Source organism: Alosa sapidissima, chromosome 1 (genome assembly GCF_018492685.1).
Source record: "Alosa sapidissima isolate fAloSap1 chromosome 1, fAloSap1.pri, whole genome shotgun sequence".
Taxonomy (NCBI): Eukaryota; Metazoa; Chordata; class Actinopteri; order Clupeiformes; family Clupeidae; genus Alosa; species Alosa sapidissima.
In genome coordinates, this window is record NC_055957.1 from 14,646,117 (window position 1) to 14,659,787 (window position 13,671).

At 38.7% G+C, this 13,671-nt stretch overlaps 2 gene segments (V, D, J or C); both read right to left on the reverse strand.

Moving 5' to 3' along the window:
* The window catches only part of LOC121723059, a 37,258-nt gene extending 23,929 nt beyond the window's left edge, over positions 1 to 13,329 (reverse strand). Inside the window, 2 exon segments of the V gene segment in view lie at positions 12,826 to 13,130; positions 13,234 to 13,329. Of these exon segments, the coding sequence occupies positions 12,826 to 13,130; positions 13,234 to 13,291 (363 nt within the window).
* LOC121715550 lies at positions 8,824 to 10,313 on the reverse strand. The segment is given in 3 exon segments: positions 8,824 to 9,007; positions 9,654 to 10,035; positions 10,225 to 10,313. Coding segments are annotated over 3 exon segments (507 nt in total).
* Positions 13,330 to 13,671: the final 342 nt, after the last annotated feature.

The window sequence follows — 13,671 nt, forward strand, 5'->3', positions numbered from 1 at the left end:
GTTGACATGGCCCTTAAGACCAACATACAAAAAAAGGTGGTCCTCCTAGGCTCTACGGTTCTCGAGATATTCACAGAAAACTGTGTCCGGCCACCTACAGGCCAGTTGGTGTACAGTAACATAAATTAATTTATTGTATGGCCCCCCATGAACGGAATTCCACGAAACTTGGCGTTTATTCAGAGGGTATCATACTGATCCTACCCTTCCAATTTCATGCAGTTTTGACCATGTTAGGTCACAGATACCTGCGATTACAACACCTCATTTTTACTTTTTCGTTTTTAACTAGGTGGAGCTATACATGAAATGAGTGGTTATGGAATGGCTACATGGCCCCTTAAAGGAGAATTCTGGTGTGATATTGACCTAAAGTGTATTGAAACATGATACCGATTGTGAACGTATGTCTCATAGCTCATCTCGACTTGTCCCCTGCACTCCAAAATCTGGCGCTAGTTAGCCGATGCTACCAACAGCTTTTTCAATAGTGGTGCTTCGGCATCGGGTTAGCCATGCAAATAAATCACTGTTTTACACCCATTTACGAGGCTCAATGTATCTCCACACTTCATTGGTAGACTTCCGAGGGCCCTGACATTTAAAACGAGACATTGAGAACTTTGAAAAAGCACTGGTAGTTTACTTACAAGACGATTTATACAGACAGTATCTTCACGAAGTTTAGCGTTTGCAGCCATCTTGAATTTAGTCACGATAAGTCAAGCAACGAGTAAGAATGAACAGGTATGATAAGGGATCAGATTCCAAAAATAATTCAGTGGAAATGCATGGATTCCAGTTGCTGCTACTGGAAGAAACTGGAATCCATGCATTTCCACCGAATTATTTTTGGAATCTGATCCCTTATCATACCTGTTCATTCTTACTCGTTGCTCGGTCCAGTCCAGCGAGGGGGAGGGGGGGGGGGTGGGTACACAGATCAAAACGAAAAACAATGGTTCCATGCTATCCTTGTGGGGCTACATGACCACCAAGTTTTGTGCACCCCGGTCTTTCAGTGTCCCAGGAATCCTTGACAGAAATTTGGCCATGCTTCGCTGCGCGGCGGTCATAATTATGTAAGCAGTCCATTCCGGCTACACTTTGCTTACAGTACGCTCACATAGAATTCATGTCATTTCGTTTTTGTACAGTGTTGTAGGGTTTCCTGTCACTGTGGGCCTCAGAGCGCAGTAGTAGACAGCAGAGTCTGAGACTTCAGCAGATGAGATATTCAGATGAACCTGTTTAGAGCCTTTGTCCACTTTACCAGAGGCACGAGGATGAGGAGGAGTTGATTTCACTGGATCACTGTTGGATTCAAACAACATGATGATGAATTCTGGTTTAAATCCTGGATTCTGGCGATACCATTGCAGATTGCTCACTGCAACACTGTATGTGCAGGAAAGAGAAGCTGTTCCACCCTCTGAGACAAGAAGTTCTGTAGAGGTTGGAGTGATGTCAGCTTGAAAACTGTCACCTAAAAAAAAAAAGATCTTTTTAAAAATACTTAAAACATACAGACTTGTGTTTCATAATTTTTGAGTCTGACTTATTTTTTATTTTCAAAACTGAAATAAACCAACCTATCAGTGTGAAAAGCAGAATGAGAAGGCTGCACATGGTCATAATTGTGTGTAATAGAATCAGTAACAGAGTCCACACATGACAACTCTTCAGTTGTTCTTCATGAGTACCCAAACACAGCTGTAAGACTCCTCCTTCTCACATGTCTGTACAGTGGTACACACCCCCATTGAGACTCTAATCTTTTCAACAGTTGAAATACTGCTGTTTTTGTACACTTTCAGCAGAATAAGGTGATGTGTGCACCTGTGTATGTGTGTGTGTGTGTGTATGTGTGTGTGAGACCTAATGATTTGGTTTAAGGCCACAGACAGATATTCAGTAAAGAATATCTGCCATACACCACCATTCCACTAGATGGCACCATGATGACATAAAACAGCTTTCTCTGGTGAGATTCACTGAAGAGTGTCTACCAATACTTTCTGCCAGAATGCAGAAATATGTTCTGTTCATTTCTCTTCATAATGTATACTGTGGCAAGAGCAAATACGGTATATATTTCACTGGGAAAATAATAAAGCCCCAGTATAAGATATCTTAGCAATCAAAAGTCTCAAGTAAAATCTTCATCCAGATTGTCATGGCTGAAGTTTGTGATCAATCATCAGTTCAGTCTAAAGTGTCTCTGTGTGCCCCTCAAGTCCTTTTTTAATGTTAGGTCACATAATGGGTCATTTAATATGAGGTTGTTTGTAGGAAGTGCATGGACATGCATAGAGTGTATGGAGTGTCCCTCTTTTTTTGGTCAGCTGTGGTTACTATGAAAGATGCTTTCATATGTCAGAAAGAAAAACAATGTTTTAGTCTGTCAATAGAGTAACTAATTATAAACGAGATTAAGAAAGATTCAGGTTGAAGAACCACATTCCAATGAGACAGCTTTAGGTGTTAATTAACATTAAGTATGATTTTTTCTGTGAAATCTCAAAATAAAATAAAATGAACATTTGTATGTTTTGCATTTGCATGCATGGCCATCCATATCATTGATACAAATTGCAGATATGTGATACCATTAGGAAACCACAATAATTGTGTATGATTGAGGAAATTGTAATAAGCTCTATAAATAAAACTTAAGGTCACATTTAGAACGGGCAGGTTTTTGTATGAGGATGTGTGTTTGTCAGTCGCTGTGGGCCTCAGGGCACAGTAGTAGAGAGCAGAGTCTGAGAGTTCAGCAGATGAGATGTGCAGATAGAGTTTGTCTTTAGTCATTCTTGCAGACAGATGTGGGTCCACATCAATGTCTGATTCTTCCCAACAGCGTAAATGCTGAGAAGATGCTGAGGAGCTGAGTTTGGATGCTGGCGATACCACTGTAAAGACTGTGGATTTGAGTAGCTGCATGAAAGGGTTAACTGAAGCTGCAACCTTGGAGAGCCATGGTGTGGTATGAATCTGTCATGTAGTGCAAATGCTTAACCCCTCATAACCCACATGATGGCAGTCTTGAGTAGAGTAGAGGTGTTTTCAGATCAGCACATGAAAACTAAATGTCATAGAAATTGATTTTTGCAGATTATTTTAATCTGGGTAGATTTTTGACAAGCTGACAATGCTCAAACTGGGGTACATATTATACGATATTATATTTTGAAATAATTATAGAGAAAAGGAAATTGTTCATGATGATGATGAATATATAAGCTGTATTTACGGTTTTCATTTTTCAATATTGTAGAAATTCAATTATGTACTGTATATGATAAAATCAATTATAATGGCCATGAAACAAATATACTTGGCCTAACCTGATTTACATTTACATTTACATTATATTATTGTCTCATATGAGATAAAGTTGGAAATCTACCGATATCACTGTAATGTATTGACAGCACCAGTGTAGTCACAGGAGGAAGTGGCATCTCTCTCACTGATTATCACTGAAGAACAAGATGTGTTGTGGCATTTCCAACAGGTTCTCTTCTTATGGACAAAGTGATGGACAAAGAGAATACAGTGTACAGACTTTCCACTGATACAAAGGAAGACAAAGAAAATGCACAGCCAAAATATGCCAAGACTGTTTATGGGCTGAAACAATGTTACGATACATATTCCAGTTAACCTACCTAGCGAGGGTGACGAGACAAGGAATATCCTGAGTTCCTTGACAGCTGAGCTACTGTACAGCCTACTGGCAGAATGAGAGAATGTGAGCCTTACAGTTGAAAGTTGAATGTTTCCTGCTTCAGTTTCCCCTCAGCTACTCCCTTTGCTCTCCTCACTCCACCCCCTCCATCACAATGACTACATGTGCATACAAAAACACTCTGAAAGCTAGGCTTGTGAAATGAAAACTAAATTAAGTCCATTAGTGTAAATCTTGAACACCACCTGCTAAATGATCTGATAGCCTCTGTGCCACAAGTTAATAGTTGTAACATTGTCATCTTAACTTAACGGCTTTGCTTTGAGAATGATCAAAACCACTTCCTGATAAACAAGTTAAAATAATCTAACAGGTGCAAATGACCACAGCATCCCCTTGAATACAGAATTTGGCAGACCACAAAGTTGGCAGATGTAACTGTGGTGAATTTATTTTATCTCCCTGATTTCAAAGTAAGTTTTTCTGTTCAAGTTTTTGTACAGCATGTCAGAGTCTTTGTATCACTGGGCTACCCTCAGAGCACAGTAGTAGACAGCTGTGTGTGCCAGAGTTGGGTTTTTAATATGGAGTTCAGTTGATGCTTCTGATGCAGTTGATGTGTGTGATGTAGGGTTATAGTCGTATTCTCCATCGTAGTGTCTTGCCCCATTCCTCAGTAAAAACTGAGGAGCTTGATCAGGATATTGCCTGTACCAGTAAAGAATCACCCGTGTAGCATTTGTGTCATATGAGCATCTCAGTGTAACTGATTTCTCTTCATCAGTGAGAATGTGTTGTTCCACTGGATTGATGATATCTGTTGAAAAAAAACAAACAATGGCCAGTAATGTAAATTACATATTTAATTATTGTTAATATCCTTCCAGGTTATAAACTTCCACATTTAGAACAGCAGATATGCAGCTTCTATGGTATGTGTTGTCATACCATTAACACTATAGAAATGATCCCCCAATGATGACAGACTGATGGGGTGATCCCAGTGAATACACAAGGAGGCTAAAAAAACCTTCCTTTACAGGTTTAGTTTGGGAGGGTTTTGGTATTCTGTATTTATATATGCCTACTTACAGAAACAATTTTCTTCGTCACTGTTGTCCCCGCAATCCTCATAACCATCACAAACATCTCTCCTCATTTTACACCCTCCATTCCGGCATTGAAACTCACAGGCCAGAGCTGGTGCCAAAATAAACAGAAACACAGGTCAGTCAGTCCCTGGAGATCCATGGTATAGGACATAAGCCTACCGTTAAAAAAAAGCCCACATATACTCATATCTGCTCTTGGTTGTCAATTAAATATATATATGTAACACACATGAGCATTACCTACGTGTAGAAGCAGATAAAGAATAATCATAATGAACTTTCAGTAAAAATAATAGTTTCTCTTTACTGCGGAGGCTGTGTTATGGTGGGAATACACTGTGCTTCAGCTGTATTGTACAGAGTACCACCTTTAGTGTTCAAATGGGCTAACATAGGGACACACCTCTCATGTAAATGGGTGGGCCTTTGTCAGAAATTTCAGTCGGGCTTTCTTTCTTTTTTTATCATCGATCTCACCTCCGTAACTCTGTAAATCAGCATTATTTGTTGACATGCTTATTGACATTAAGGTGGTCTGTCCATAGCAGGTCACCTTAATAGCGAATCATTTAATGTACTGAAAGCTCTGCCTTCAGATGAGAAGATGAACCACTCTGCTTTATGGTAGAGATTTCTCACACAAGTTTCTGCTCTGAAATTTAATTTAGACTCAATCAATTCACTGTGGAGGGTATCTAAATGCAAAAAAACAAAACAAAATGGTGATGGATCATTTTCTATATTAGGCCAGTGTAGCTGCTCTCAAAATTGGCTTACTCCTCTGTAGTAGGATTAAGTATCAACTAGCAAATACCATTGCCATTCTCAACCTTTCAATCTTCGCATTTTGCCTTGGCTACTGGAAGGCCAATTTCATTTCATTGTTTTAGATTTTGTATTTCAATTTATTTCATTGTTTCTGAAAATTTGATTATTTAATAAGTCACTCATTCATTCAGAGAATAAGTAATTTTATAACATAGACAATATGACCATGACTAATTGATTAAGTAAATATATACATGTAGTTCAGTTCAGTTCAGTTCAGTTTTTTATTTGTCTTTGTTACAGGATAACAACGAAATGTTGTTAGAACAAAAACAGACAGGCATATAGTTTGAGGTTGTTCATCCATTTGCCTTATATCAATTTACATCCTCATGAATCACCCATTACTTTGCACTTAATTTAGCTCCCCATAAATAACCCCTAGAAAACCCCATAAAGTGCCATGTCCAGTAAAGTGCTTGGTGCAATAATTAATAAATCTAATACAGGTAAGGTTGTTGGAGTGTTTTTGCAGCAATGCAAAGTCCAGGTCACAGGTAATGGGGGTGTATGGACAGAGACATATGTTTCAGAGGAATGTCCGATGGGGAGTGGGGGGTTAGACTGTCCATTAAGCAGCCTGACTGCATGGGGGTAAAGACTGTTGGCCAGCCTGCTGGTTTTGGCCCTGATGGACCTATATCTTCTCCCAGAGGGCAGTGGTATATACTGTATATTAATTAGTGAATGTATAATGAATAGCTCTTTGTTATCATCATGACAGTGGCATAAAGAGCCAACACCCTGCCCCAATGCAGGATTGTCAATAGTACAGCCACCCACTCATCTCCCTAACCAGACTGTGTGGTAATGTAATGGCAGTAAACATGCGACATCTTGGGAATGTTCTCTAAAGGTTCGCTGAAGGTCATGCAAAATAAGCCTTTAGAAGACATCCTGTCATTTGACTCTTGACCATTACTTCACCCATTATCCAGACATCTGCTTGAAATTGTCATGGATAGCCTATAGTTTATCCACAAACTAGAAAAAAAACCACTTTGCTGTGTTAAAAACAGAAATGTTATTTTGTGTGGACATCATACTGTTAATACAGACCTGATTTCCAGCTTAGCATATTAGCCAACAGTGAGTGGAGGCAGTGGTTCTCAAACTGTGCCATAGCACACACTGGTGTACCAGGTGTGTATTATTATTTATGATTACATGGCTGTCACATTTTGTAAAACTCTGCCAGGAGAATTATTGCTTTTATAAATGGTGTGCCTTCTCACCAGAGAATAGAATCACTGTGCTCAACTATCTAGCTAGATGAAGTGTTCTCCCTCACCAGCATGTGAGCCTAGAAAAGACAGTCAAAGGCATGCTCAGGTCCTTCCCATCTGCTGATAGAGCAACAAGAGAGTCCTCCACTGTTAGTCCTGCTCTTCGTTGCCCTAATCCTTTCCTTCAGATTGCTCCTTATATCCATAACAATAAGTATTTTTTTCAGTGAATTAGCAAGCTGAAATCAGAAGCTACTGTAACAATCACAAAAGAACTGTGCACCCTCTCTCTCCCGTGCACATGAAAAAGGTATGATGTAGATTTGTTAGAGTTCTTTTTATCTGATTTTCTTTTATGTCCTGCACGCATGAAAACTGAGTATGTGTTTTATGTTTGTAGATTTATTAGATTGCACTTCAATATGTTATGGACATTCTAAACAGTTTAGACAGAGACCAGTGTTAAGCTGTGTCACAAAACAATAGGCTTTTTCAGTCTACTTTTAAAATTACATTCAGAGCATTACTTATGTTAAATATTCCGCATTGAAACCCAGGCAGAATGGCCTGATGACACCCATGGTCTCAATCTGTATATTTCCCCCCCCACAAAACACACACACAAACAACACACAACAAGCATGCATGTACTAGTTGGAAAAGAGGCCTATCAGTTAAGTCATACATGTAAGGGATAATGGCCGCCGAGACCCGCAAAGGTCGTTATCCCGCTTAACACCCGGTTGCCAGTTTGTTTAAGTTTGTTGTACAGCTTTCTTTTTTCCGGGTGATAATATAAATTATCGTAGCACAGAGGGAAGCCATTCTGTAATTGTTTCTTCGAGACAAAGACTGACAGCTCACACATACAGTGGCGCATGAGGGGTGGATCTGCTGTAACCTCCTCTGGGTTTCATGGTCTTAATCTAAAGCATTGAGCGCCTCCTCCTGGTGTCATGGTGACATGACATGTCATGCATTACATGTAAATTAGACTCTAATCACTAGAGTATTGTTATGAGAAAAGGGATGCTTACAGGGATTGGCAACCACGAATAATGGTGATATTCAGTTAAATTTTTGGCTATGCATTTCAAATATACATACACTACCATTCAAACGTTTGGAGTCACTTAGAAATGTCCTTGTTTTCATCATTAATGTTGAAAATTACTTGTAGAAAGAAATGGATCTTTAATGCAATATCTGCATTGCCAATTATCAGCACCCATTCATCCAATGTTTCAAAGGTAGGCTACATTCTGTTTACTTATCTGATACCAGTTTAAAAGGCTAACTGATAAAACATTGGAGAACCCGTTCACATTTATGTAAGGACAAAATGTAATCTAAATGTAAAAATGTAAAAAAAAAAGCAATGCAACTGATCTCATCTGGTATTCTGTCTATAAAGGAGTGGAGTGGAAATTTATTTATTGTGACTTTCTAACGGCAGTGTCATACGTATATAAATATATAATATATTGCATATAACTTAGTATATACATACACGTTAAATTATCTTTATACATTAACGGTTGAAGCCCATTATTTAACTCAATTTTCAAAATACATATTTTTTTAATTGTGTAAATATAATTTTTTTATGTATTATAGGTGCATATTTTATTTGAAGCTATGTACAAATTAATGCATTTCTTTAAGAGTATTATAATTCACATGATAAATACAGATCAGTAAAATGATGATGAATTCAAATCTGTATCAGCAGACTGGATTAATAGTCAGAGTGTATAAATGAATGTACTGTCTGTGAAGGGGACATGTTGAATCTCCCTCCTCCTGCACATCTGAGAGGATTTTGTACAGCAGAGTCAGAGTTCCTGTCACTGTGGGCCTCAGGGCGCAGTAGTACACAGCAGAGTCAGACGCCTCTGCAGAGGAGAGCTCCAGAAACACACGCTTTTCCTCTGTCTTTATGGAGGGAGTCAGGCGGGGAACTGGGTCTGAAGTGGTACCAGCCACATATATGTAGTAGAGGAACTCTGGGATGGAGTTGGGATACTGCCGATACCATTGCAAGTTAGTGACACTACCACTGTAGTTACAGGAGAAAGTAACAGCTTCTTCCTCGATGACGATCAGTGAAGAATGCGAGGGTGTTATAGTATTCCCAACAGATTCTCCTGTGAATAATGAACAAAGAGATGAAGAACATGTGAAGATGCCAGTTCTTTTAAATGGAGGTAAAATTTAGACAAGCACAAATTCATCTGGATATCACTGAAACATGCCTCTATGATGGACTCTACAGTACATTTCATTCTAATATACTATACCTTGTTGATATACTTAACTATACATGCATTATGATAAAACGCCTATTATATACAACATCTAAAGATCTTACCTATTAAGAGAGACAAGAGCAGGAATGCACGTAGTACCATCATGACTGGCCAGCACTGACAGAGTGACTGCAAGCATCTCGACACCTTCTTTACACACATACATTTCCTGACTCCGCCCCATCCACTGTGGTTATTGTTGTGTAAAAGTGTTTTAATGATATCAATGAATGACTTTACCGGCTGATACTTTTCTCATTTAAAACGAATTCTGCCTAATATATTTCAACTGGAATCATTTTTGGGTATAAAAAGAGCACTGCGGATACATTCACAGATACTAATTTATGTTCATTTTATTATATGTATTATATGCATATTCCATCTAAATATATTTAAAATTAAATGAATTTCTTTCACAGTATTATAATTGATAAATACAGAACAGACTGGATTAATAGTCAGAGTGTATAAATGGATGTACTGTCTGTGAAGGGGACATGTTGAATCTCCCTCCTCCTGCACATCTGAGAGGTTTTTGTACAGCAGAGTCTGAGTTCCTGTCACTGTGGGCACCAGGGCGCAGTAGTACACAGCAGAGTCAGACGCCTCTGCAGAGGAGAGCTCCAGAAACACACGCTTTTCCTCTGTCTTTATGGAGGGAGTCAGACGGGGAACTGGGTCTGAAGTGGTACCAGCCTCATATATGTAGTAGAGGAACTCTGGGATAGAGTTGGGATATTGCCGATACCACTGCAAGTTACTGACATCACTACTGCTGTAGTTACAGGAGAAAGTGACACTTTCTCCCTCATTGATGACCACTGAGGAATGAGAGAGTGTTATAGTATTCCCAACAGATTCTCCTGTGAATGATGAAGAAAGAGATGAAGAGCATGTGAAGATGGATATTTCTGCTTCTGTGATGGATTCTAGATGATTTGAGATAACTAGATAACTTGAGTATATACTTAACTGTGCATGCATTATTATATTACGCCTAGATTTTACTTCCTTATGTGACAAATATAAATGGTAATACTCAAAGATCTTACCTATTAAGAGAGATAAGAGCAGGAATGCACCAAGTACCATCATGATTAGCCAGCACTGACAGAGTGACTGCAAGCATCTCGACACCTTCTTTACACACACACATTTCCTGACTCCGCCCCATCCACTGTGGTTATTGTTGTGTAAAGGACCAGCCAAAAAAAATATTTAATGACATTAATTAATGACTTTACCGGCTGATTTTTTACTTTCCTCTGACTCGGGGTGTTTTCACACTTGGTCCCTTTCAGCCTTCTAAACAAACTCAGATCGATGACTCAGTATTTTTTGTACATAACACTCCAAACAAACTCTAACCCATTAGAAGCCAACCGGCGCAATTCATCTAGTCTGTGCACTGTGCACTTTTTGCATTGTAGTCTATTTTATCCTCCTTAATATATATATATATATATAAACTATTATCATTGGTACTATAACAAAACAGGATACAGACATTTGTAATTTGGCTATAGCCAAACAAATGTGTTCTAATGTTAAGCTAATATATATCCTTACAACTGGCTATTGTCAAATTTCTGGGAATTTAATTGATTAACACATCACATAAACTGTTATCGAGTGTTGTTGATACACAATAGGCAACTTGTGTCCTCGGAACCAAATGACAGAAGCTTTGGAGTTTTGGAAGTAGGCTGCAGTTTCTGGTGGATACATACTGTAACTGGCATGCGTAGGCTTTTGGTAAGGTAAAAGCAACGACTGAAATGCAGTGTTGAAACACATGTATTAAACATGTTAAATATGCAAACACTGATCCGGTACAAACACTGACCCCCCCTGACAATAGGCAACTTGTGTCCTCGGAACCAAATCTGACAGCATCTAATCAACATGTAGTGTTGAAATGTCGCCCCACCCTGGTTCCCAGTCATATTGCAGTCCAAGTGCAGCTGTGTTTTCTATGTGAATATGAAATGTGAAATATAGACTGAAACTTTGCTGAGAAAAAAAGGTTTGGTGAGTTGGCTACCTTGTAGTCAGTACCTTTGAAGACAGACGAGGATCTACAGCTGAAGTCTGTTTTTGCCTCACAGTACTGATGAGATGCCGAGGAGCTGATTTTCATTCCCACATTTCACACTAGAAAATGAAAAGAGATATTATTTCACATTATATAAAATGCATGTACAGTAGGTATATGGATAACGTGGTCTGGAAACAGATTAAAGAACATTTTATATTTTGATTCATCCGCATGTTTTAATTTTAATTTTGTATGTCATACAGATTTAATTGTTATATGCCTCTAAAATGTTATTGGGTTTTTGTTACCTTGGTGTTATTATTATTATGAACATGATGAATTAACAAATTAATGGAGTGATCACACATGCATTGTTGATCATAGAGTTATGAGTTATTGTTTGCATAAAAGACATTTGTAGATACAGTATATGGCCCCTTAAGATTTGTTTACTGTAATTCTATAGGAGAAATTAATTGTTTTTAGTTAGAGTTCCTTGTCCCTGCATTTCAGACAACAGAGCAATACAATCCCTCGCTGTCAGTCAGGTTTTTGTATTGCAGTCTGTGGTTTCGTGTCACTGTGGGCGTCAGAGCACAGTAGTACAGCGCAGAGTCAGAGACTTGAACAGAGGAGATCTGCAGAAACACTTGAGTTTTCTCTTGGTTTAGTTTCCCCATCAGGCGAGGATGTTTGCCTGGGCTCGGGTCTTTCCCAGTGGAGTGCAGCACAAGCAGGAGGAACTGTGGAGCTGATCTGGGATACTGGACATACCACTGGAGAGAATATGCAGAGGAGTAGCTACAGGACAAGCTAACATTCACTCCTTCCTCTGGGAACACTTCAGTTCTGTCTGAAGTAATTTTCTGTCCTGTGCAAACACCTTTAAAAAAAACAAAAAGAAAACATATATTTGAAATGTTTCAAATAGTTTCAAATATTATTTGGTCAGATCATTTTAATTGTTATTATGTTATATAAATAATGTAATGTTATTATATATAACTGTGTCAAAATGCAGAACCCTGTAATATTTACTGGAATATTGCCCATTTATATGATACCTGTTAGGATGCTGAGCCAAAGAACTCTGTAGAGTAGCATTGTTAACGTCATCTCCAGAAAACAAATACAGCTTGAACTGAACCCTTCAAATATATTTGCAAGGCCTACAGGGTGACTGAGGAGACAAAATGTGTCTTCTATGCTCCTCCTCCAGTCAATGCCCTCATACAGTAGCAGAGTCAGCAGCAGAGGATGCTGATTGGAGAGCTCTTATGACAGTGATCATAATGGAACGAATCACTCTGCACTCTGATATGTACTGTTTAAAACATCATGTTACGAGAAGAAAATTACTTTTTTCTCATGTGGAATAATTATTTCTAATCAGTATCTTTCTCACAGTATAGTTGGATGAATTACCTAACTATTCCCTAACACCTACAATATTCAGCTTTACTGTGTATAAAAACATTGAATATCTACAGTAACTGCTGATTGAAGTTTATAGCACAATTTATTCATTAATTTGTAGTAGAGCTATACTGAGGGCACTGTGAGATAGGTTTGGTCAGATAGGTTTTTGTGTGGGTGTGTACAGTGTTGTTCTCACTGTGGGCTGCAGGGCACAGTAGTAGACAGCAGAGTCAGACACTTGCAGATTCCTGATTGTCAGAGGAACAGAGCTGGAGGAGAAGGTGCAGTTGAATCTCTCACTGAACTCAGTGCCGTTATGGCCAGATCCAAACTTGCCCCTGCCTAGTAAGTAAGTGGGCACACTGTTTGGTTGCTGTTTATACCAGAGAAGATAAGGATTGCCTGCCGTCTCATATGCACAGGCGAGAGTCACCATCTCCCCTTCAGTACTGATCACATTGGATTCCGTTTGATGAACAGAATCTCCTCTGCACACTGCAACTGGAAAACAGGGAAATGTTCATTGGCATGTATCACATTATTTCTGTCTTACACATTTCTATTTCTACACATTTAACGCTCTGCAAGTGAAGATCTACTGTACCGATGCAATTTGCCACTACAATGACAAAGATCCTCATCCAGCAGCCTGAGAGAGGCATCCTGTGTTGAAACACTGCCTGCAGCAGTGTGATGAAGCAGACAATATGAGACCTGCAGGGAACACACTTTAGTTTGACATGTCACTGGCACCATGACACCTCCTAGTGGCTTAAATGGGAACAAGAGCATGTCAACATATCCTACACATGTATTAATTTAGCAGACACTTTTATCCAAAGTGACTTACATGTTGACAATTTGGAAGACTTCTCATTTGCCTGTGTATTTGTGAAAAGAATGTTTGATGTATATATTACTCACACTTGTGGGCTCAGTAATCCTTTTTTGTGAATTACTTCAAATCAATTGATTTGTTTACAACGATGAGCCCCCACAATGTTGAATGAATAAACAAACAGATAGATAATATCTAATTAAT